Genomic DNA, 26,596 nt, shown 5'->3' with positions numbered 1-26,596 from the left:
GAAAAAAAAGTAATTTAAAACACCCCTTTATTTCGTCAATAAATAACATTTTGGACAGTTAACAGAGTGCTTACATGCTCCTGTAAGACCTGGAGTTCCAATATATATCATATCTTATCAAATCTGACATAATATTAACTACTCTATCAAGGTTAAAGTAGTTTTGCAGTTAGATAAAACCATGAATTATGCATTTTTAGAACAAATGTTCAGACAAAAAGTCCATAGTTTAGAAATGTACAAAACACTTATCAAATGTGCACACATGCATATAAAATTTGGGGCAAACATAGTTACTGAATTTGTTGCACAACCGGGCTTATATATTCTCAATCTCTTATTTTATATCTTATACAGGCAGAAAAATGCTAAAAAACCATCTGCCAGAACAGACAGTCATCACAAATTCACAGTAAAACACAGCCAAACAGTATTCCCCCCGTCCCATTCAGTAAATAGTATAGTTTAAAATCTCTCAGCCAAACTGTTGGAGACCATATTTATAGGAGGAAGCTTGTGCTATCTTTACAGACAACATGATTCCCTCTTAACATTAACCACCTTACACATTTAGACATTTAATTGTCTCATTGCAACTTTAAAAATGTAGTTTTCTTTTTTTCAAGCATTTCAACCATTCAACTAAATTCAACTTCAACTATGTTCAAAGCAAAGACGATGCTCTGAATATTTGTCCAGTATTCATACAAATGAATACTACACAACTATTCCTTCTTTTATTATGGAATATACTTACAGGCACGACTTTTGTTTTACAGTCAGGATCTCTCTTTGTCATGCAGGGCAAGTTTGAGGCTTTAAGACATTTTATTAAATGTGCATTTTTCTACAGCATCTGAGATTTCATAATGTTACTTGGTAAAACTTTAGTAGTGTGACAACCTGGTGTTAAGCTAAGTGCACTGGTGGACTTGATGTTTGTTACAGCCATTGAAAGAAAAGAAATGTCATAACCGTATGTATGTTTATTCTCTAAAGTAGAATATTGCATGCCAATTGACATGTCCAGCACAATTGAATATGTGACATGTGATTGTGAAACATACACAGTATAAATTAGCCCTTTTCACAGATTAACTATCAAACTGAGTTGAAACTGTTAAATTCAGCAGTGCCTTTTACAATCAGCAAATGTGTTCAATTGCTTTACTCTTCAATGTTCAGACACAGAAACACACCGATCATTTGGGATCACTCAGTTCAACCACAGATGGCAGCCATCTTTAGAGTAGCTCAGTAGGGCTGTTCTGAAACTGGATATTGCAACAACAGAGCCGTTAATGGAGTGCAGTGCATCTTTGCAGCTCCCCACGGTAGTTTCTTTCACCTGGATGAGTTTGGCAAGAAAAAGGTGTGCGTAATAATACCCACAGAGTCACAAGAAAAAAATATTATTTCCCTACTAAAATTTAAACATGCATTATATTCTGGTGGTCTATCTATCAGGCTGAATCAAAAATGAATAAAATCCATTGAAATGTAAACTGTTTTCAAACAGTAGCAGCTTACCTTAGGCTTTGATGCCTCAAGACAAGATGTGAACAAAAAGAATCGCCAAACCAATGTTGAGGAGTATAACCATGCAGATCATAATGGTATTTGGCCCCTGAGAAAAGAGTGTTGTTTACAACTTTTAGTCTGTGTTGTTGCAAGTATAATTATCAAATACCACTGCTTGGTATTTACATGAGGAATCACTCAAAGGAAGAACATTGCAACCAGTTCTCATGACAAGTCATAATAAGAGTACAAGATGGCAAAGAGGAAAGATTTACTGAAGGAAAGATTTATAAAATCAGGAAAGGCACAGGTATCAGACACACACACAGGACAAGCTAATACGGTGCAGCAGATGGCAGATCAAAGTTACGAAGGTTTTTGTACTTCAAGTGGCAGCAGAAATTTAGAACGCGCTGTGTTGTCCACCAGACGTGTCCGGTTTGCCACCATCTTTAATATATCCTGTCACTCACACTTTTCCAAAGTTGTGTTGAGAAACATGTTTGAAAAGACTATAGTGCAACAAGCAGCCCAATTTGTATCTGAAAACCATCTATATTGATATATATATATATATTGATAATCAGTGGAAAAATCTTCTGATTATCAATGCGTGAAAAAGGCATCAATCCCAAGCCTGCAACTTTCAAAAAAGAAAGAAAACATCAGGGTTTGGAACGAGACAAGGCGAGTAGGCCTATATTACAGGTTATTGACATACATCAATATCTTATTTGTACTGCATTAATTAATATGTAATGAGTAACCAGATTTGTTCACAGACGTTACCTTCAAATAAAATTATTATGTATTGATATGAAATTCTGTTTGTTGATTGGTTGGTCTAAAAGCAGTGGCGAATTCTCAGGGCCAGCAAAACTGTGCTGGCCTAATATGTATAATGCCAAATAAATTAAAACTTTTCATCCTTTCAATCTCAATCACATTTTTGCCTATGTATTTTTATTCGCTTTCCACTCTTAATTAATCTACAAACAAATGCGTGTTCGCTGTCCTTTTCTGCTTATCGCGGCTGCGTTTTGTGGTCCGTTCTGCATAACGCGGCGGCTCAGTGTTGCTTATCGCGGCCCATTCGGCACGTTTCGTGGCCGAACCACCGGCACGCTCAATCCTCCCGATGGCCATTACGCCCCTGATCGGCCCACTAGGAAAATGCCCAGTATGCCAGATTAACCATAACCGTGTACCCTGACGAAAGAAATGTATTGCAAGCAACATTGAAATAGCAATTGATTTTTCTAGGTATTATAGACCTCCTTGGTAGATTCATATGAAAAAGTATGATTTTTGAATGTTTATTCGGGAGTCATACTGCAGTTAAAATTAGGCTTGCTTGAGCATTAAGTGTCATTTCAAGTTCTGGCTTTCGTGTGTGGACATGTTTATAAAATGTCAATCGGTATTACTAGTTAGCCGCGACCTAATGTATGATGCATAAAGGCATGGGGGTCTTATTCATTGTGAAACTGTGTTTTCTTAATGGCATGAATCACACTGAAGGCCTAGACTTTAAATGCACGTCCCACCACTGTTTAAATGTAATTTTATTACAGGGCAAGTCACATGTTATCTTACAGTTTAGCCATCTTGTACAAATTATTGTCATGAGACTATGTTGGGCATTTTGAGTGAAAAATCTTTTCAAATCAGTCACTGTCACAAGTCACATTTCAAATAAATCAAAGGTCATACCTAAAACCTAAAGATCTTTTTGGTAAATCACCATGCAAATTCTTAAATTCTTTTATGAAATATAGCATGGCTTTCATATACGATGAGCTCTTTGAGTGCTTTCTGCATTAGAAACAGCCAATCTGTGTTAGCCATGAGATGTTGCAGTGATGCAATGTGATACTGGGTTTCTGAGGGAACACAAGGGCTTTCTCAAGGTGAGAATTTGTCATTTTGATGTTTAGCCTTGCATACAGTAGATATGCCTGATTGTGAAAAATGTGGTCATAGGACTGGAGACAGGGCTGAATTTCAAGGAACACAATCTGTCGGTGACAGCTATAGTTCCCTGAGCAATATGTTCCAGGATACTCAGGAGCTGTTGGCTTGGCCGGGCCGTGAGGGTGCATGCCTGGCGCTGAGTGGCTCAATCAGCAGGAGAGAGATAAGAGGAGTCGTCGGGGATGCCAAGAGAGAGAGAGAGACATACTGTGTGTGCCCATCTATGCGTTTTATGTTATGTTCAGTTCTTTTATGTCATTAAAGTTATGTTGACTGTTCTGCCGGTTTCCGCCTCCTCCTTAACCATCCTAACCCATTAAAATGGCCCATTGGGAGGACAGCTGAAGCTAAGACAGACTGGCCAGTGCACACTGGGCTTTGATTATTCAAATAGATGCACATTCTAAGACCAGACAGAATGTGTTTCAACATGTTCAAAGTGAAACAAAAGGTGCTTTTCCACCAACAGACTGAACAATTCTGAGCATGGTAAGCAACAGTTCCAATAGCAACAGTTCCAGTAGCATTTACACCTGAGCACGGTTTGGTACGGAATGATAGCAAAACATTTTCAGCACTGTTAGCTCATCTTAATCAGGACAGAGGACTATACTGGTATGATTCCTTGTAGTGATGTGACAACTACGATTGGACACTTCCTAAGTCCATCCATGTTAACCCTGATATCGCAGCACTGCAGGGTAAAAAAATCTGTAACCTACTCTAAAATTCTATAGAAATCTAGGGAGAAATGTTTGTATTGTAAAAAAAAGAATCTTGTTGAATTTGTTAATACTATGGTGCAAAACTTTTGATTTTTGATCTCTAAGAAGTGAAGAAATTACAGTGGAGCAAGAACTATTTACACTAGGTGCTCTCACTATTTTACGCTATTTGCTCTCCGATAGTCTAGTACAAACACACAAATTGAAGACAAACTGTGCCCCCAGTGTCGCTGCAGTGGTGTGCGTTGTAAGGCTGATGAAGATGTGCTTTTCTCATGTGGCCTTTTTTCGATTTTGCCTTTTGTCCTTCTTTTTCTGTCCCACCTGTTTTCTGTCTCCATTCTTAATATTTCCTTTAATACTACTTTGTTAATTTTATTAATAAAAAATAAATATAAAGGTTGATTTCCTTGCAGTGATTTGGTCACATTGAAGGTTGGGGAGTTGCGATGAAGGTTTGATCTGGGTAAAATTAACCATGGATTTACTGTAGTAATATTGCAGTAACCATGTTTTTTTGCCAAAGTCATAAATGTAATGCAATTAACCATGGTATTACAATAGTAATTTGGCGTTTAATATAGTAACCATGTATTAAATGTGGTTACTATGATTTTACCACAAAATAACATGGTGATCCTAATTTTTATAAGGGAATGTTAGGATTAGGTTTAGGGTTTGTTATAGGGTGTCTATCGGACTCTATATAAACACAATAAACACGTTGCAGTGATGCCCAGATACTGTACGTTAGTAGTAGTGTTGGTATGGCAGTAGTATTTAATTAGGGGTGTAAAAAGTATCTATATTTGTTATGATTAATGGGACTGAAATACCCACGTGAGATATACCCATGTGAAACAAAGGTATCAAGGTTTGATTTGTTTGCCTTACCTCATCTAGCTCCAGAGACTCTTGTGCTGTTTCGCTGGGGGCTTTGACCAAAGCCTTCTGCCTCAGCTCTACTTTGGCCTCAACCTTAGCAACCGGTTTAACAACTGGCTTGACCACAGGCTTAGGTTCTGGTTGAGACACTAACTTGTGCTCAGGCTTTGGTGCAGCTTTCGGGGCTAGGCTTGGCTCTCGTTTTGGCGAAGGTTTAGGCTCAACTTTGCTGGTTAATTTCTTCTCCTCCATAACTTCTGTCCTTGGCTCAGACTTGCTTCTTATCATAGAGGCTGGGCGCTCATTTCCAAGCTGTCTTGATTCAGCTCTCTGTTTGACTTCAGGTGCCTTTGGCTCAGGGGTGACTGCTTTGGAAGACAGCTTGGAAGCAGGACGAGGCGGTTCTTCTTCATCGGTGGTGACGACGAGGCTGTTCCTTACCGGCATAGCAGCGGGGGAAGGTTCTGCTGCTTTTGAGTCCAATATCTGCAGTGGTTTGATTTCCATGTCGGAACCCTGCTCAGCTTTGGCGCTCTGGCGGCTGGAGGAACGAGATGCACCCTTGCTGCTGTGAGCAGACCGCTCCTCATGAGTGGGTGGTGGGGCAGCAGCTGGAGTAGGAGCCACAGCTGTAGTGAAAGACGGAGTAGTAGGTCTACTGCTCGGCCTGCTACCTGCTCGACTGCTGCCTCTGCTACCACTACCTTGACTGGTCTTGTCTCCATTCCAGCTCCCTGGACTCAAGAGGTTTGAATCTTCCTTGCTGGAGACCAGAGGGATGATGGCAGGAGTGGGTGAGGGCGTGCGTGCAGAGGTAGAGCTTGGTCTCAAATTTTCAATCTCATGCATGTAGGGGCTGTCCGGGGGTGTTGGCTGGGAATCTTCAGCTAACAATGTGTCAGTGTTCTCATTGTTCTCAGCGATCTCCTGCAAGGCTCGTTTTTTCAGATACTCTGGGCCTGAGGGACACAGTGTAGCATATCGATTCAAATACATGCTCATGATTCTTGTTTTACTGGCTAATATTAGGTTGACACTAGCATATTGTACACAATAATAATTTCTAGTCTTGAATGATTTAGCTTGATCCTATTTCTCTTCACAAACAATAAGCAATAGAGCAGCATCAAGGCAAGGGTATACTTTGTTTTTACATGTGCCAGTATGTCTCTCACAGGGTCGAATGCACAGCCTTTAAAATTATACTCTTTAGACCACAAGGCCATATGGACACGTTCGACACATGCACACTACGACTGCTTTCTGATATTATTAAAGTGCAGTCAATGTCAAGTGTATGTGCAGATGGTGCATACAGACGTGCATTGCCTGTGTGTCTTGAAAACCTAGGCTGCATGTGGACAGTCAGGCTTGCCTTTCTAATGATGAAATTTGCATCATGCGCACTGTGAGGGAGACATAGTGGCACTGGGAAAACCAAAGTATACCATGGCCTTTAGCCCCTTTGCTCTGGAGCACCCTAAGTGTTTCTGTGATGTTACAGGTTGACTAGTGTGCAACATAACAAGCTGAGTATTGTCTTCATCTCATGTTTGTGTATGTAATTGTATACTTACATATACATTTATTTGTCAAAATTACTACTCATTTCTTTAGCTGTAAACTTTTTTACTCTAAAATTAATTAATTCTATTTTATTTAACCCAACATTTACTCTACTAGTAGTCCATACACTTGCTCATATACAATGCTCAAAACAGAGATGACGGAATCTTAAATGTCAAAACCTTTCCTGGCTTTTCCCATTTTTTTCTAATAAAATATAGTAGTATAAAAATATAAGATAATATAAAAGAAATCTACGTTTTTATAATTTTGTGTTAAATTAAATTAAATGTCTTAAATAACATACCCAGTTTCAGGCTGACAGGTAACTGACAGAGGCCAAGATTAAAGTTACAAATCCCTGACTTTAACAAGAAAGAGGAAATGTGATGGAACATTTGCAGAAAAACTTCACAAATGCAGATTCTTATAGTTAATATAGCAATCAGCTATAATGATGTGTCTTTTGACTTGCTCTTTGTCCAAGATGTTGGAGACAGACCCTTGAGATATTTGTGCCAAAATAAACTTGTCAAGAGCGTAGCCGTGCCCTTAAGAAGGGACAAGACACAGGAACGTGGTGAACTGCTGAGAAGCTTGTCTCAGAAATCTAATCCTGTTTCAGACACCAAGAGAGGTTTACATGAAGACATTCAAAAGCAATGTACACATTAACAGCATGGAGTATGTTCTGTAATCGATGTTACTGTAATGTAAGTCTGACTTTAAGCCTGGACAAACGAGCATTCTGGCTGCATTTACTTCAATGAGCTACTACATCCACTGATCAAACATGCTGTCTTTGGACAGAGACGATCTTAACCAGACTCTGCTCCTGTGGACTCTGTTAATGCACAATTAGCAAACAATAAAGTCTTGAACCTACCTGGTTGATAGAAGGAGGGCGAGAGCTCTCTAGCAACCACACGAGCAATACTAGACTCATTGTTAGCTGCGATGGCGGATTGTTCTGCGGAATCTCCTTTGCTTTTGGCATGGTTTGTTCTGTGGAGAAGGACAAAAGGACATTTAGTCAGGCTCTATGTGGCTGGACCAAACATGTCTTGGTACACTTGTGAATTCTGTGGACTAGAAAAAGTAGTTCATTTTTATTACCATCGTCTTCATTTAAGATAACTTTGGGAGGATTTATAAAATGATATTGGAGAGAATTGGACCGTATTATAAAAATAATAACACCTGCTTCTTTATTAGAAAAAATATATTTTTAAATGTAAAGAAATATTTTTAGGATAGTTATTAATTATATTGGACAAACAGCATATACATAAGAAAAATGGGCTCTCTGTAAACCAAATACGAATTGGCCTAATTCTTTCAGAAAACCCCCCAATGCAAAAAAAAAAAAAAATTTAAATAATAAAAAGACTCTAATTATTCATAATAAAATATGTTTTACAATCTTATGATGAACATACAATACACACACACACACACACACACACACACTACCGGTCAAAGGTTTAGAAACCCTTACTCATTCTTTATTATAATTGTTTTTTATTTTTTCACATTTTAGAATAATAGTGAAATCATTGCTAAACTATGGAATAGCATAAATGGAACTACGGGAATTATGTTGTTACTAAACAAAATCCAAAATTAATCAAAACTTTGTAATATTTTAGCATCTTCAAAGTAGTCCCCCTTTGTCTAGAATTTTCCTGAAATGTACTCTTGATATTTTCTCAAACAACTTCTTTTGGTCTCACTCTGGGATGCTTTTTAAACAGTATTGAAGGAGTTCCCATCTGTGTTGGGCACTTATTGGATGCTTTTCTATATTATTTGTCCAAGTCATCAATTTCAAAAACTTTTTGTTTTTTAAATAAATTGTAGTTTTATAATGAAATAAATGTATATGGTGGCACAATTATATTTTTGTCTACAAAACATATTTCAAACATTTAAGCATACGCCTTTGAAATCATGAGAAACATTTCAGTCAAGTTTTGACCGTGTGTGTGTGTATTTATTTATTTTATTTTAATTTTTTGTGGTGATAACAATCACGTATTTCACGATATAGAGGCCCCTAAGGACCCGCCGGCGGGTTCATGAGAAAATGACACACAAAACTGTTAAAAATAAAACAAAACACATGGACGTGTTTTTTTTCTAACAAGCTGCTGGTTTCCTCTTTTCTCGAACAATCTATAACAAATACATTATAATTTATTAATTTGGTTAACACTTTTATTCAAAACAACTTACAAAGCATTCAATGTATAGATTTGTAACAATAGCCTAAGTACATTATTCCATATGAGACTCATACCATATCCTTGCCATTGCTGTCATGCTACCAGTTGAGCTACAAGAACCAAAACTTCCTATAGCATCAATACAGCCAAAATATTCTGGACTTCATGTGATGACCTATAAGCAACAGAATGAATGTAATACACGGTGACAAAGTTTCAGACCATCACTATTAAAGGAAAACTGTGTTTATTTCTAAATTGAATGTTGCAGCTGTTAATTTATCCTGTGTCAAAGATAACACCAAAGGTCTGACATAGTTAGGCTGCATTGGAAAACACACCTACTTTTGTTGTTATGAAAGGTAATATGTTCAGTCAATAATATTGTGCTGATATTTCAGACAACAGTCCGTTTACATGTGCAGTTACTGTATAATCAAGATGGATTTTTGCATAGTTGGGTTACAGTCTGTCAAAGTATGCATGACACAATGTGTAATCGAATATTTGAAAAAAGGATGTCAGCTGAGAAACTGTTAAACACACATTAGGCGCCACCTTTCGAAGCATGTATGCAATGCAGACACCAACTGTGGTCTGATTAATGTGTATAAATGTAGACGAAACAGAGCTACAAGTGCATAATCAACACTAATAATCCTAATTTTTAACATAATCCTAATTTAACATTACTTGAAATGTCAAGTTTTGGGTTTATAACACAGATATCTAAGTACCTTTAACTTATTTTTCTTAAAAATCCATAGACTTAAGATTTTAAGTGTTAATAACTCTTTATAAACTTTATAAACTAGTTATAAACTATTGAGTACACAATTGAGGCTATTGGGAATACTCACAATGCCTTTCGCTTGAATTATTTAATGATGTTTCCTTTGTCAAAGTGAACATATAGGGGCATTTAAATAGTTGATAATAAGAATTCAATGAGGTTTTAGCTCTTTTGTAGTATTATTTATGATGTTTTGTTGCAAATAGTTGTTTTGTGATGTCACAATTAGGCTGATCTGTGTCCCCTTTGGTCAAGTTGGACCTTGTTAACACTATCTCAGTTCTACTCATGCATGTGCAATGGATGTATAGGCATATATTAATTTATGTGGTGAAGTAAGTTTATTTAATGATTGACCTAGAATCAGTTATAATCTTCATTAAGCTGTGTTATTGTATGACCTAAATTTGAGCCCATTCAATTAAAATTAATAAGTTGAAATAGCAAACCATTTAGAGAGTTATGTCTACTTATATATATAGCTACTTTAACTTAAATAGTTAAGTTTATTCTATATGAACACTAAGTTAAGTGAACTTAATCACACAAGTTTTGACCATTACTCAATTCAATTGAGGGAACGAGTTTACTCAATCAGTTCAGTAGAGTCAACTTATTAGGATTTTCATTGTAGTTAGGATTTTCATTAGGATTTTCATTGTCAGTCCAACTTTGCAAAAATCTGACTGGAGCGATTTCTGTTTGACTAAAGTGTAAATGAAGAATGACTATTTCAGTCTGACTGAAAACAAACTATTAAAGTGCATGTAAATGTATTGAACAGAGTATTTGTTTGATGTCCGCCCATTTCTTTGGACTAGCTGTTCTTGCTAGTTCAATCAGAGCACCCCAGAGACATCCCCGCCTTGTCCTTATTTGGAGAGATGGGTTAGCAGTTGTCTGCACTAAAAAAAGCAACATCAACATCCGTTCAACTCTTAAGAACTCCATGCAACACTCATCCCAGTCAGTGCAGGAGCCCAGTACAACAACAACAATATAATAGAAGAATGATCCAGAGAGAAGCCCCAATGGCACAAGAGTTTAGGTTGCTCAAAGTGTGTTTCAATTAAATACTAGAGGAAGATGTTTGGTGAGGGTTCTATGGCAGGAGGTTATTTTTAGCAGAAGACGGTGTCCTCTTCACCCATTGAGCTGGAACTAAAATAAATCTCTCATTTAACACCCAGCACCTCACAGTGAGATATGAGTGTTGCTCTGCTGGGACAGACTGCTTTAGAGCAGGGCAGGCCACCCTTTATTTTCTACCATATGCATTGATTATAATTACAAGTGCACAATTACTCATGAGCTAAATTATTCATGTGCTACATTACGAAATATTTCACTGCACAACTAAAATGGAGGCTAATAGTTTCATCAGCATAATGCATTTAAAGCAAACACCTATTTTCCATATTTTCCTGTATTTCTTTAAAAGATGTACTTATTTTAATAAAGAGCAATGACTTAACTTTGCCGTTACAGTTTGTTTAAGTGATTCTGTAACATATCTGCCTTGTCTGTATCAATTTTGTTATAAAGTGATGATCACTCAGATGTATTAAATGCATTTATACAATTCACATATGAGGAAACCTCCACTGTAAAGTCTCAGGGAAAGTTGTTAGTCACTCTCAGTGAGTCTCAATCGCTATGAAGTATTTGCTCTGTGATATTTTCCATGCTGTAATGTTATCCTGGGTTCAAAATAGCCAGACCTCTTAAATATACTGTACTAAAGATGGCTCCCAATAGTTTATCATAGAGATACTGTTGATTCATATATAATTATGTTCTTGGCAGGAACTTTCTTAATGTCCTATTAAAGTAGCTATCTATAAGTCAGTAACATTTTGAACATTTTACTACCACTGACTTGGCAAGCTTGTAAAAGTTTGATCCTACTGGTTTGTTGCAATAAAACGTTTGTGACAGCAAAGACTCACAATTTAGTAACCCATTTTAAGACTTTTAAAAACTTTGTGAAACTAGTGAATAGTGAGAATAGTGAATATCTTCATTATAGATATATTTCCATGTCAATCAATAACACAACAGTCCATAGTTTCTTTATGTTGCCATATAAAATTTAAGCAAACCTGACCATGTACGAACAGAAAATATTGAGCAATGCTTTCGAAGAAACAAGTTGACAATTTGTGTGTGTATGGATGTATTGTTCAGTATTGCTTAGGTTGCCAGCCTGTTAGTAGAGAGAGACGTGCGACCAACTATATCAAAATCTTTCCTCTATCTCCACATTTTGAGCTGTAAGTTACAACAAAGCAAAGAAATCAGTAGGCCTACTATACCAATACGAGGTAAATATGATAAGATATGTCTGACATTACAGACTTTTGGTAGATCAAATGATTTGATGTTGTTTCCCTGTTCATCGTTCTCATCTTTCATAACGTATCAAATATCAACATATATTATACCAAAGCTTGGACTTCACATGACTGCTGTTAATCTGTATAATACAGAGGTATTATTTGACCTAAATGTCCTGTCTAAACTCTGACCTTTAGATCCATCTGAATAATCATTGCATTGTCCCGATACCTTCATACAGATACACTTACAGAAAATACGAAAATAATCTATATCAATATCTTTTTCAGTTTCACTAAGCGAACAATAAAGAGGTTAATTATAAAACTGCATTTAAAGCTGTTGTAAAATTACTATAAACCCACACCTTAGACCACCAATTTGCTTCGTTGCTTAGCAACCACAAACTCCTTAAGTTAGGATAATGAACTATATTACTTGGTGGAACATTTGTATATTCAGATTATAAAATAATAATAAAATAATCTTTTTTTTTTTAACATTGTTGTCTTTCATCATATTGCTCTGCTCACTTGCAAAAAATGCAACTGGATATGATGTATTTTGATAAACACCAATAAGTACTGTAATGGCATAGAGGGCTGTAGGCTACAGTGTGCAGCATTTAAGCAGGGTGTTGTACATCTATATACCATCAGCCTTCTCACTTATTTGCAGGCTGGACAATATTTATAACCCCTGAATGATCCGACACCATTGCTGACATGCACTTCTTCATGTAAGACCGGCAAAAGTGTTTCTGTTGAAGTAGTCAAGTGTTTCCCTAACTTACATTAAAGTCGCTTTTAAACAAAGCAAATAATTAACTGAATAACTAAAAAGATTTAAATAAATACCCCTAGTTGGGAATTACTGCCCAAGACCAGCACAAAAGGAAACAGCAGAGTTTTACAGTGTTATTTCAAAGACAGCCACTGAATTATTGTATTGAGCAATATGTTATAATGTAATTAGGCAATACAATAAATAAAACAGATTTGTATCTTTGGATTTGGATACATAGCAGATTACATCACTCAGCTGGGTTTATAGACTCAATGTGGTCCAACTGTGAAGTCTTGTCTTGTCTAAGAAGATGCAGATAGAAGGGGCTATCAGCTGTTGCATTCCCCTGTGATTGTGATATAGCAACAGTGCCTGTCCTTTTTTAGGCAGGCCTCTTTTCTGACACCAGACCCATGTGCGTCATTTACACCCAGTGCCATGGCCTCCGAGGAGCCTCGTCTTCCACACAAGACCCTCTGCTGTTCTAAATAAACTGTGATAAAGCAAAGGGGGCTAACCTGCACCTGGACCTGGTCGAACAAACTACAAGTCACACTATTTTTATCCAGAGTCGGAGCCAGGATAATTTACTCAAGGGGGCATTTGAAATTTTGAAGGGGCACAGATTTGCCACTTTACCATAAGATTTATCATTGTTTAAAAAACCACACAAACCTAAACACCTCCTAAAGCAGAGTGTGTGATATATGTGAAGCAGAGGCTGCAGCCAGAAGATGCTTCTTTATCCAATGCCTGTACATGTGTCTGAAAATGTGGCAGAAATTTACAAAAAGCTAAATCAATTTTTTTTTATAAATGTCTAATCAAATGAGCCTTTGGAGAGCACACTCCAAAAACTGGCCTGTATTTCAGATTTACGCATTTAAATTTAATTACAAAATTACATTAAATTGAATTGAGTAATCTTAAACAAAATTAAATGAATAAAATCTTAATATATTTAATTTTGTATTAATTACATTTTTATAAATCTTAATTAAATTTGATGGAATTTTGTTGTGAATTTTGTTTGTTTGAGTAAATGAAATTCTATCTATTTATCAACCTAAATAATGTTTAAGACAACTTCACTTATATTCATTAACAAAACACAGCAAAAGGTAGTAAACCGCTGTACTCACAATTAAACTTAACGCATCGAGTGCTGGTGCTTTTTAGTTACATCAATAACATCATTCATTCATCCTTATCCTCTGTAAAATCCTTTTCTTAAATCCATTTCCTTCTTTTAGCCTTTGAGCCACTGAGCTCTGACTGAATTACATGGCAGAAAAACATTTTCTAATTAAGAAGAGAGCAGACAACTGGCCAGACAGCGTAACTCCTGTCCCCACATTTCACATGAATTGTTCAGTTACTCACTACAAGTAGTTTAAGGATTAATTTTCTTTATTTCTTTATTTTATTTAACAATTTAGTTGAATATTTAGGCTTGAATTTTATTTAAAAACATTTAAAAGATAATAACTAAATTATAGAAATGGGTTAAAATACAAAGTTTTTACAGAGGGGTCACAGTGGTCTGGCTGAGGGGGTACTACCCCCAAAGTCCCCCGAACCCCCGCCCTCGGTGCCGATCCTGTTTTTATCTCTGATCTCACCACATGTCTTTAGAAAGGTCGTTTGGATTATGTAAGGTAAATGTAAACCCCAAAAACATGTCAGTTGGCCTGTAGGGTCAAACGCAGTAGAGTTTTTCCATAGAGGACTTTTCTATTTTTCCCTTCAATTCTAACATTTTGTTTTGCACACTGATTGTGTGATGTGTTCCCAAAAATCAATAATATGGTATTATTCTTCAGCTAGAAGAAAGACTGGCTATTACTGTTGATTCTGTGCTGGTTGTGAACCTTCTTTATTGTGAGTTCAAGTAATAAAAAAGAAAATGTATCATATGAAATCATCAACAAAAATTTTTTTATGGAGCTGTTCTTTAAACATATATAAACAAACTCTAAATAAAAATCTAATTTTGTATAAATAAAAAAAGAAATTGAAAACATTTAACTGCTTAATTTACTTAAAGGTGCTGTAAGTGATTTTAGCTATTCTACTTCCATGAGATTGAGCCTTTTTCATTAGCCTCGCACCCTCTTTCCAAAGCCCTGCACTCCAAAGACACCAAAGCCAGACATCATGCAGAAACGCCCACACACATTCTCATTACCTTACTGCAGTGCTTCATAATCTTTTTTGCCACAACTACCCTCACAGCACCATAAGTAAGGCTTAAGTACAACTACATATTTTCACATTACAGTAATAAAAATGAGATTTGTTTGCATATAGCAATGAGAATTGGGGGGAAAATGTGCTTGATTGTCATAAAAATGATGACCATCTGAATAATGCAACTGCAATTCAAATAAAATATGACTTAAATGAATTGCAAACCTCTTTGAATTTGTAAAAAAAATAAAATAAATTCAGAATACACGACAAACCAAATTTTTATGTCAATTTGATATTTGATCCGAGAAGCGATATATTCAACATTGACACTGAGTTGATGATGATGTGCTTTCTACTGTAGAATCACTTTTACATGGTGTTTGTACAGAAATGTGAGTTGGCAGTGTGTGTGCACAACCACCCTACAATGTTAAAAGTCCACCCGCTCCTCTTTCTTATATTTCTATTAATCAAAAACAGTGTGACAAAATGAACAGTTTAGAACCCTATTATCTTAGATCCTCCCCTGAGTGATCTACACACAGTCCCCATGTTTTTCCACGCTGGAGCAGATACAGTGAGAAGAATAATGTCTCAGCTTCGTAAGCCTCATAAAGACTTTGTCGCTGCAGGTCGCCAGTGGCTGGCGGTGAAGTCGCTAGTGGGCGTTCCCACTACTGGTTGCCTAGTAACGTTTATAAATGACATTCACGGATGTCATTCCATTGCTGTTGACAGCAAATCTCTTTTCTTGCCGCTAAATCAAACATTTTGGAGGGAAAAGACTAAATATAAATGGAATCAGTACATAAAATGCTTTATATCAAAGATGAATGACAAACTAGGCGTGCTGTTTGCCATAGCGGCTGTTTATCTGCGGCGAAAATGCAAATGCCGGTCTGTCTGGGTCTACAAAATCCCTGTGATCTCAGATACACCTTTCCACGCAGTATTTTTCTTAAAAATGTCCTTGAACGTGGGAAGAGACATATCATAGAGCACTGGAAAATTTCTAACAGCAAGAATTAGCCTTTTATCCATCTTTCCATTACTGCAGGAGCTGAGAAGAGAGAGAGAGAGAGAGAGAGAGAGAGAGAGAGAGAAGGATCACGTGAGCTCTCCCGTCTTCTCTCCTACTGACTGTCACTTCCGTAAGTCGCTCTTCATTTGAATAAAGTTGAACTTGTCTCAACTTTGTCGCGTCGCTGGACACGCCCACATCTAGTCACCAACGGTCGCGACAGCTCGTGTCGCCGGAAGTCACTGTGCTCTCATTGAAAATGAATGGGATGGAGTCGCTGTCGCGCGCAATGTCGCTGGCAGTGTGTACGCACTTTAAGTGTTCTGTTGTTGGCTGTAAAAGTGAACATAAGAGTCTTCATGTACTCCCTGCATCAGAGTCACTGAAGACACAGTGGACAAGTTTTGCTTTTGAAGAAAATGTGTCCCAAAACATAGAAAAATGTGTGTTTGTGCAAATCATTTTACACCGGACTGCTTTGAATGTCAATAATGACATGTAATAATGGCAGGATTTTCAAAATTTTTTATTCTCAAGCATGGATCAGTATCAACTGTTCGTGTTCCAGCTTTATATCCTGAAGAGGTAATTAGTGCATAGATCGCAGAGAGTAGCATGAGCCTCCACATGCTGGAATGTCATGCAAAATGAGCTACTTGATAAGATGTACGGACTGACTGTTTCAGAAGCAGAGGCAACAGAGACTTGTCCACCGCCACCCGGATTGAGGTGAGTAACCCCGCCACCATAAGGACCTAGTAAGTAGTGGGAATTGGGCATTTCAAATTGGGGAGAAGAGGAGATAAAAAAAAGAAAAAAAAAGATGTGTACATAAAAAACAAAAAACATCCCCATACCACCTTGCAAAAACAAACAGACGCTAGGCAGACTACATGCTCCAAGCTTCTTTTCTATTCATGGCGTCAATATGTCTAGGCCTGACTCCATACATAATGAAGAAGAATCTAAGGCACTGACACTAATAATGCAGCTTGCCTCCAGAATAAAATATTTAGATTTCCACACACTCCTGACAGCATCTGCAGATCATCATACTGATGTAAACAGCAGGCCAATTGCAGGTGCAATGGCTTTGATAAAATATTTCCTCCTTGTAAGGAGATGCACAAACTAAAGACAAACAGCCCTGCTCTCTCAGTCATTAGATGCACACCACTGTTTTTGAACGAGTCCCATAAAAATGCATCTGTGCATTATTAAAAATGATGCCCTGACAGCAAAGGTAAACCATATTGCACAAGATAGTATCAATCAAATAAAGAAATTAATGTTTAAAACAAAAACAAAAGATTGTAATGTTCTCATTCCTTATTAATAAGCAAACTATTTATACCCATCAAAATAACATAAAAGTAACTTTCAACCCCATTTCTGAAAAAGTTGGCACAGTATGAAAAATGCTAATAAAAACAAAAAAAGAGTGATTTGTATATTCACCCTTTGCTATATTGAAAGCACAACAACTACACATGATATGATGTTTTTCTTTGTGAATTGCATTGTTTTTTGACAATGTACAATAATTTCAAATCAGATGATTACAACCTGCTCCAAAAAAGTTGGGACAGTCCAGTGTGAAACATCACCATTTCTTCTAATAACACTTAATAAGAATCTGGGCACTGAATTATGTACAGTAGGTCTTTATCTGCTTAATTGAACAGGGTCTTTGTTGCCGTATGGTGTGGTTAATCATGCACCTCACATTCTCAACTGGAGACCGGTCAGGACTGTAGAGAGGCCAATCTAGCACCCACACTCTCTGCTCACACAGCCATGCACTGGTAATCCGTGCAATATGTGGTTTGAAGTTGTTCTGCTGGAAAATGCAGGGACGTCCCTGGAACAGAAGGTGCTGGATAGACGTATATGTTGCTCCAAAATTTTTACATATCTGTCTGCATTCATGGTGTTCTCACAGATGTGCGAGTTACCCATGCCATGGGCACTGACACACCCCTGGCACATACAAATACTGGCTTTTGGACCTGATGCTAATAACAGCTTGGATGGTCCTTTTTCTCTTTGGCCTGGATATGGGCATGATGGCTTTGTTTATTAAAACTTTTTTGAAATGTGGACTCTTCGACCAAAAAACCCAGATCCACTTTCCATCTAAGATGAGACCTAGCCCAGAGAAGTCGGCAGCACTTCTGGACAGTGTTGATGTATGGCTTCTGCTTTGCATTGTAAAGTCTTAACTTGCATCTGTGAATGCAGCGGCGAGTGGTGTTGACTAACAAAGGTTTACTAAAGTTAACCCAAGCCCACGTTCATGATATCCATTACAGATGAATTAGGTTTTTTAAGACAGTGACTTCTGAGGGATCAGAGATCACGCGCATTCAGAAATAGTTTTCGTCTTGCCCTTTACACACCCATATTAGACCAGATTCCTTGAATCTTTTAACTACATTGTGCACTGTAGAGTGTGAAATGCCCCAAATCCTTCCTATTTGTCTTTGGGGAACATTGTTCTCAAAGTGCTGGATTATTTGCTGAAGCATCTGTTGGCAAATTGACAAGTCTTGAATGATCCTTGCTCTTGAAGGACTAATCTGTTTTGGAGGCTCCTTATATACTATGACATGATTGCCTCACCTGTTTAACATCTCCTATTTCACATCACCTTGTTATTTCAACTCGTCAAATGGTTATTAGTCTTAAAAGGCAAATCTCAACTTTTTTGGAGCATGTTGCAATCTTCTGATTTGAAAATAATGTTAATTTGAAATTAAATTCACAAGGAAAAACATCATATAATGTGTAGTTGTAGTGCTTTCAATAGGGCAAAGGGTGAATATAAATTACAAATCCCTCCTTTTTGTTTTTATTAGCATTTTTCATACTGTCCCAACTTTTTCGGAATTGGGGTTGTATATAAAAGTAACTTTTATGTTTGAGTAAAGATAAGTTGCCTATTGTTTTTGAACACGTGGATGTTTGAATGTAGGAAGAGAGAAATCTAAACAAACCTTTATAGACAATAAGAGACTAGCCCAGACAGATAAGAGAACCAGAATTTGACACTGACACACAACTGTCTGCAGTGAACCTGGAAGTAACATTTCTGTTGCCACTGATTAGACTGTAGATCACAGAAAGGGATTTTTTTTGCTGCAACTAACTGGTGTACACTGAAAAAAGTGGTAACCTACAGTTGTTAACTCATAACCCATAAATATTACTTTAGTTGGTGTGACATAATTTGTCTGGTTGATTTAGTTCAATTAAATAACATTCTAATAATAAACATTGACATATTTTGAAATAAGAGCCAGCTTTCCTATGATAGCATAGCCTAATGGCTCTTGGTTAACTTACAAGTTGTAGTTTCAAAACCTACCATAACAGTATATGCTAGTTAGTATCTTTCTTACTCAGGATTAATGGCCCAAAGTGGCATTATAAAGTTTAAATCAGAACAATAATAGCAATAACAAATAAAAAAACATGGAAATATTTTAAAAAAATAAGGGCATGTAATATATGTATGAAGTATGTAATATATGTATGAAGTATGTAATATATGTGGCACTAGCGCCATTGAATGGAATTGCAAAAATAAACAATGTTTTCAAAACAGCCTGCTGAATGCACCCCTCGTCTGCAGTTGTTCAACCACTCAGATAGCTCTGCCCCCAACTCACGCCATTGGTGGAGTAACTTTGTTGGGTCTAAGCGGGTAGCTCAAAATAAACACAGATTTTTTTATATGGCCACAGAGACACAGTGTTTACAGTTTTTGAGAAAATTAACCTATGAATTGATTACATATAGTTTCCTCTGTATATTAAGCTTGGATAGAAGAAAGTAACACTGAAAATGTCACATACTTCATCTCAAAGATTGCATATCCTTGTGATTCTTAATCTTACGTAGCATATAACTACGTATCACTATGGCATAGGTATGGGGGCTATAGCTGCTTCAATTGGCCAAGAACTGCCCATTTAGCCAGGAAAAGCCATCTAATTGACAGGTTAAGTAACCAATCACAATCAGTTTTGTCATTATGGGGTGTTTGGGGCGGGTTATCAGCAGTGTTGGCTTTGATCCAATTACAAATTAATTAGTTACTGTAATCAAATTACTTTTAGTCAAAACAAGCAATGCAATGCATTACATTTTAAATACTTGTAATCAGATTACAGTTACTGACTTTCAATCTATTTAATTACTTATAACTACATTAGAGGGTTATGCTTATTTCTAATGTATTATTTATGTTGAATACATAAATTATGGCCACTTAACGAGTCATCACGAAGGAGACATGAGGTGCTGAATATATGGCAAGTGTAAAAATGAACAAGAAAGAAATGTAGACATTATTTTAAATTTGTTGAGCGGAAAAGCATTTAAGTAAGTAACTTAAAAGTAAAGTAATTAGTCATGTATTTACTTTTTAATGAAGTAATTAGTAGTAATCTGATTACAATTTTAGATAAATGATTAGTCATTTGTAGTGGATTACCATTTTTAAGTAATTTACCCAACACTGGTTATCAGAGATGAATCATACCATAATAAAAGACTACATTATTTATACAGCATAATGGTGCCCGAGTTTTTGCAAGCGGTTCTGCAGAAAACACATGGGAGAATAGCAGAAAATGTGTAGAGAGTCTAAGTACAGCACAGAAAAACCTCATTATAGAGAATTTGACAGACATAACTAAGTAAACAAAGCCGAAAATGCAGCTCTGCTAGTAGATATCCACTTCACTTTTTGCTACATGCCTCAAACAAAACTCTAAGTAGAGTTGCTGTGGTGGCTCAGTGGTTGAGGCTCAGGGTTACTGACCAGAAGGTCGGGGGTTCATGCCCCAGCACCACCAAGATGCCACTGTTGGGCCCTTGAGCAAGGCCCTTAACCCTATCTTAACCCTATCCAGGGGTGCCATATCATGGCTGGGTTATATCACTCTGACCCCAGCTTAGCTGGGATATGTGAAAACTAATACATTTCACTGTATATATGCAAACAAACTGTGTATAATGTGTGACCAAAATAAAAGATTCAAATTCTGTGATTATTTCATCCTCAGTAATGCTCATTCTATCAAAACAAAACCTTGTGAACAAAACTTCCAGGTGTCCTGTGCTGTTACTCGTGGAAGCTATATCGAACTAACCAATCAGATTTGCACTAAGCTGATCGAGGAGGGGTTTTCCAGTTTTGTGTGCTGCATTAGACAGTTAGAGAACAGACTTTGGGCACACCCTCTGAGCCTGAGATTATGTGGTTCTTGGCTGGTAATTTAAAGGCTGTAGGATTAAACCAAGGAGGTTGTGATCCATAAACAATAACCATTGTCTCCTTGAGCAAGACACTTAACCTCAGGTAACTCCAGGGTGGACTGTCCATGTAATAAATGTACTGTATAATAACTTTGGATAAAAATATAAGCCAAAAGACAAATTCATATTAAATTTACTGAGATTATTTTGGAATTTATTTCACTCATGCAACTAGAAGAACCACTGAAACTAGTTAAAATCCTAAAATTGTAGTTATGGCTTGCAAAAATAAGATAAATGTTTTACTCTTTACCTTGAGTTGGCGATTTCAGCTTTCTGTTTGGCTATGGCGGCAGCCCTATGGGCTCCTTCGACACTCCGCTCCACTTTCTGCTTAATCTTCGTGCCCTTCAGCTGAATGACCTTCTTCTTAACCAACTTCACCAGCATGTTGTTAACGTACTTGCCTTCTTCTTTGCCGCCCTCTGCAAAAGTAGTGCAGCCATAACCATGACGTTGGTTGTTCAGCCATTCGCCTTCATATTTAAGCCCACTCGAGCGTTCGCTGATCCCATAACCTGAGCGCTTGTCATTCTTCCACTCGCCCATGTAGACTTCAGTGGTGGTGGCGTCGATGTCCGACTCCACGGGAGGAAACTCGTGACCCTCCCCTTCCCCCTCACTCTCACCCAGGCTGATGGTGGAGTTGGCATCACTGGCGGTGGAACTAAGAGCCGACTCAGTCCGCAAGAAGCTGATCTTGCTCTTCTGACTCGATAGGGATGTGCGAGACTCTGACTTCTTCAACTTGCCCAGGAGCGAGCCACGGCGGAAGAGGCCTTTCTTCTTGGGCTTAACCGCATCGGGGTCCACGTGGAGGGTGAGGGCAAAGCCTCCACGAGATGGGCCAAGAGGCGTGGGAGCATTGACCAAAGTTTCCTGACCAGATGCATTAGTGGCGGTGATGACCGGGACATCCTGTTGCAGTAGTGTGCCATTGCTGTGTTCACTGCGCAGGGAGCTTAGCGAGTTCCGTAAAGGAGAACGCACCACCGCTGCCATGCCATAAGGAACGCTCTGACGTACCCCATAGCCATGTCGCATCCCACCGGTAAACTGGCCCTGGAAGGTACCTGCAGTACCAGAGACATTGTTCAGGGTATGTACATAGTCTGCAACTGACCAAAAATGACATTTGAAATGATGACAACAACTCTAAAAAGTGATGGAGTTCATCTAGTCCTGTCAATCACAGTCTGAAGGGAACTATGATAATTTCCACAATATTCCATTTTTGTTTGAAAACTCAATTTTCAGCTACCTAATGTCATTGTATTCCAAACTATGAGGTAATGGAGAGCACTTTCGAAATTCTCTGTTTTCGGTGTGCAGAAAAAAGCCGTTCTAGTGTGGATGAGAGGTGTTAATGTAGCAAAATCCCTGTGTTTTCAAACGGCAACATATTATTGTGGATGTGGCCTTAAATCGCTCCAGTAAAAACAAAATTGGTCCACCATTACTTCTAGCATCTCTGATGTAAATCGACTAACTTAAGTAGTCTGGGGGAACTAATGCCATGTCCGTACTAATTCACTTTCATTTGAAAACTCAAATCATTTTATTACGTAAGTAAAATACATAATTTTATTACGTACGTAAAATAAGTAAGCGGAAACAGATATTTTTTAAAGACTGTGATAACATGTTTCAACCTTATTTAGCTGCATAAAACTAACAAACTTTTATATATTTAAAAAAATGTATTACGTGTAAATGTATAACATTATGCTTTGTGTTATATATATATATATATATATATATATATATATATATATATATATATATATATATATATAAAGTCTTAATCAGCTGTTGTGTTATAGGAAACAGCAGCGAAACATAGAACGTGGCATGTAAAAAGTTTTTTTGGTTAATCTCTGCGTTTTTAAACACAAAATGTATTAGTGTGGACATGGCTTGAGTTGGGTTTCATGAGCTCCTTCATTACGGACAGCTAGCCAAATCTGTATAAAGTATTTTTATTGCATTGTAAGCCAATATTATACTGCACATTAATATGATATCTTATATCATTTGTACTTATAATAACACACACAAATGACACAAAGCAGTTGTCAGAATGACGTACACACAGACACAGTTTCAGTGTGTTCTTGGATCGTACTGTTTTAGATGTAAATTTGGCTAAATTATGCCATAATGAGTTTGGAAAAACTGGCCAAGTTTTTCTGCTGAATGTTTTTATGTAACTGTTGAATTCTTGTCCTCTCTCACTATCTTACCTTTTCTATTGATCTTCTTGACAAACACATACACTGAAATTTAAAGAACTAGATGTAATAGTCCAAATGTCCTTCAGGCAAGTCACTTGACTCAAAAATAAAGCCACAATAAGCTGTGCTTTTTTCAGGCATGTGAGACAAAGGTATTTACAGCTATACAACTGCTAACGAATCTTCTCTTTCATATAGACCTCTGGGGAAATAAACCACGTGCAGTAATTTATGTCATGGGGGCTTGTGGGTCTGGTCCTGTCATGCAACACATGTCTGAGTTCCATCAGTCCTGAGGGACAGGCAGAGTAGAAGGGCACAAACACAGCTATTTTTGTGTCTTCATTAGCACAGTGCAGCACTGGCACCAGCACTTAACATTAATTATAGTGATGACTCAGCTACCAGGTCAGGAAATGCATATAAACTCACTAAGAACTTTTGGAACACCTGTACAGCTACTTATTTATGCAAATATTGTCTAATCGGCCAATCATGTGGCAGCAGTGCATTGCATAAAATCATTCAGATACGGGTCAGGAGCTTCAGTTAATGTTCACATCAAACATGACCGTGGCATGATTGTTGGTGCCAGACGGGCTGGTTTGAGTATTTCTTTAACTGCTGATCTCCTGGGATTTTCATGCACAAAAGTTTACTCAGAATGGTGCTGAAAACAAAGAAAATACAGTGAGCGGCAGTTCTGCAGACAGAAACACCTATGATGAGAGAGGTCAACGGAGAATGGCAAGACTCATTCGAGCTGACAGAAAAGCAATGGTAACTCAGATAACCACTCTGTACAATTGTAGTGAGCAAAATAGCATCTCAGAATGCACAACACATCGAACCTTGAGGTGGATGGGCTACAAGAGCAGAAGACCATATCAGGCACTTTATTAGGACCATAGTGTCCAAGAGCTAAGTGAGTTTATAAGAGACACACACAAGGCACGCTCCTAATATGGTGTAATTGAATCCTATAGTCAACCAATAAACCGTTGCCCCAAAAATTTATTTGAACACTTAAGCCACATTTTCAATGCATTAGAAAACAAAACATTGAAAAAAGTTGCATCTGCAAATAAAAAAATGACATATTCTCAGAAATAACTTCATATCCCATTTTTGCAACAACTTTTAACCAACTGGTCCTAAGATAATCTTTAGTGGATGTATGAAGTCACTTCACACTGGTGTTCTAGCAAAGTAATTGATGTAGTTTATCACTTTAATACTGACATGTTCCACTAAGTTTAACAATCAGAAAGTGTCATTTTAATGCTCATTTTAAACAGAATATATATTATTTAATTAAAGTTAGTATTAAGTTAAACACCTGTTTAGGGTAAAAAATTTCCCTATCCCTGAGGTCATCCATGAATCTAACATTGAATAGGTTTGAAAATGTTGCATATGTATATAGCTAATGACAAACCAAGAAACTAGCCCATGTATTTTGAGAGAAAATACTTATTTGCCATTTTCAGTTGTGTTCAAGTTAATTAAATCAAAAGTTTTTCAATAGCTTTTAGATAAGTGAAAGGATATTAGCCTATTTGGAGTAAAACGCCCCCTTGTTGCAGTGGCTAAAGGTTTGAGTAATTTGAGTAACTCATTAGTTGATAATATATATTGCTCCTAATTGGAAATGATAAAAATCGTAATTGAAAGAATGCAATAAAAAGGGAAGCCCTTTTGTCATAAATGCCCTGTTTACAACACATAAGACATTCATGTCTAACAGCAGAATATGTGGCTAAATAAATCAAGACTTGGCCACTAGTGAAAGAGTCCTTTACTTGTACTTATACCACAATAAGAACAGGCTTTGCGACACCTCTAATTTACACTCCACTCTGCACTGGCAAATGCTTCTTGGCAACGGGAATTTACCCAAAAGACCATCTGTGGCACCGCCAGGGTCTCACGCTTGTAAGTATACCCTGTAGTGTACTTAATAAATGCGCATTCATCTAAATTTAATTACAATTGATTTCCTGAAGAACAGACAAATTCACGAAATTTTAAGCCGTGCGTAAAAGAGTAGTACTATCCATACATTGTGGTCCCTGGTCTTTAAATGTCAGCTCACAATGTTCCAGTTCGCACACACGCTGGGAAAACACTCACAAAAATTCATTCTGCAACCTTACCGCCATCCGCATAGGTCTCCGTGCCATAACCGTCCTGTAGTCCGTTATTCCAAGTGCCCTCGTACTTGGCGCCGCTACCCTGACTCATGCGCATCCCGTATCTCCCTTTAAATCCGTGCGTCCACTCTCCCTTGTAGACCCAGTGTCCCTTGGTTTCAACACCTAGCCCATGGCGCTTCCCTTGCGACCAGTACCCCTCGTATGTGTTTCCGCTCGGCCATGTGTAGACTCCCACCACCTCGAAGCCGTAATTCCAGGAGCCGGAGAACTCGCCCTGTCCTTTAGGTCCGGTACAGATCCCGTGGCCGTGCGCTTTACCTCCCTCCCAACCTCCGCAGTAAGCCCCGCCATCATCAAACTCAAAGCGCCCTCCACTCATTACTCACCAATGCAATTATTACAATCTTTTCAATTCGAATTTTCAAATTAGAATTTTTAAATCAACACTAAAGGACGATTTAATCTCTATCAGACTACGGTAACGTGTTAAAATCATGATAAAGCATTCAAAATCATTCCATAGGCATGCGTAAATTGGAGAGAGCGCTTTCCCTTGTGCAACTTTACACGCATCATTTGTTGAGGTATATCCTTGAACATGTCAAAATACTTTTTCTTTTTAATAACTCCGTTTTTGTCGCAAAAGAATAAACTTCGTCAAAAGATTGTCGTATACGAAATTACTTGGGAGAGGGATTGCCTTTTTTAGTTACATGTTTTTTCTTTTTTTTTTCTTTTTTTTTTTAAGTTAACAACTATTAATCAAATCGTCGAGGCAGTGGTGTTGCATGGCTTTAAACCACTCTCCCCTCTCCCTGCCTCGTCGCTTTGCAATTGGTGCTGCTGAATATGTTT

General features: G+C 37.5%; 1 protein-coding gene across 1 annotated transcript; it reads right to left on the bottom strand.

Moving 5' to 3' along the window:
* On the bottom strand, window positions 1-26,596 carry LOC127619306 (junctophilin-2-like). The gene is made up of 6 exons (XM_052092177.1): window positions 25,742-26,596; window positions 21,605-22,424; window positions 7,558-7,676; window positions 5,115-6,064; window positions 1,531-1,627; window positions 1-1,348 (listed from the first exon to the last, which is right to left on the bottom strand). The coding sequence occupies exons 1-5, from the start codon at window positions 26,118-26,120 to the stop codon at window positions 1,547-1,549; spliced, it is 2,349 nt and encodes a 782-aa protein (XP_051948137.1). The 5' UTR covers window positions 26,121-26,596; the 3' UTR covers window positions 1-1,348; window positions 1,531-1,546.

Source organism: Xyrauchen texanus, chromosome 25 (assembly GCF_025860055.1).
Source record: "Xyrauchen texanus isolate HMW12.3.18 chromosome 25, RBS_HiC_50CHRs, whole genome shotgun sequence".
NCBI classification, from domain to species: Eukaryota; Metazoa; Chordata; class Actinopteri; order Cypriniformes; family Catostomidae; genus Xyrauchen; species Xyrauchen texanus.
The sequence above is the reverse complement of the archived record's forward strand: the minus strand, read 5'-3'. Positions and strand labels throughout refer to the sequence as shown.

Excerpts from the sequence above, each read along its gene's own strand:
- LOC127619306 (XM_052092177.1), bottom strand. The coding sequence starts at position 26,120 with ATGAGTGGAGGGCGCTTTGAGTTTGATGATGGCGGGGCTTACTGCGGA. Across the intron at positions 22,425-25,741 it reads GGAGACCTATGCGGATGGCG|GTACCTTCCAGGGCCAGTTT; the intron begins GTAAGGTTGCAG and ends CTGGTACTGCAG. Across the intron at positions 7,677-21,604 it reads GCTGAAATCGCCAACTCAAG|AACAAACCATGCCAAAAGCA; the intron begins GTAAAGAGTAAA and ends CCTTCTCCACAG.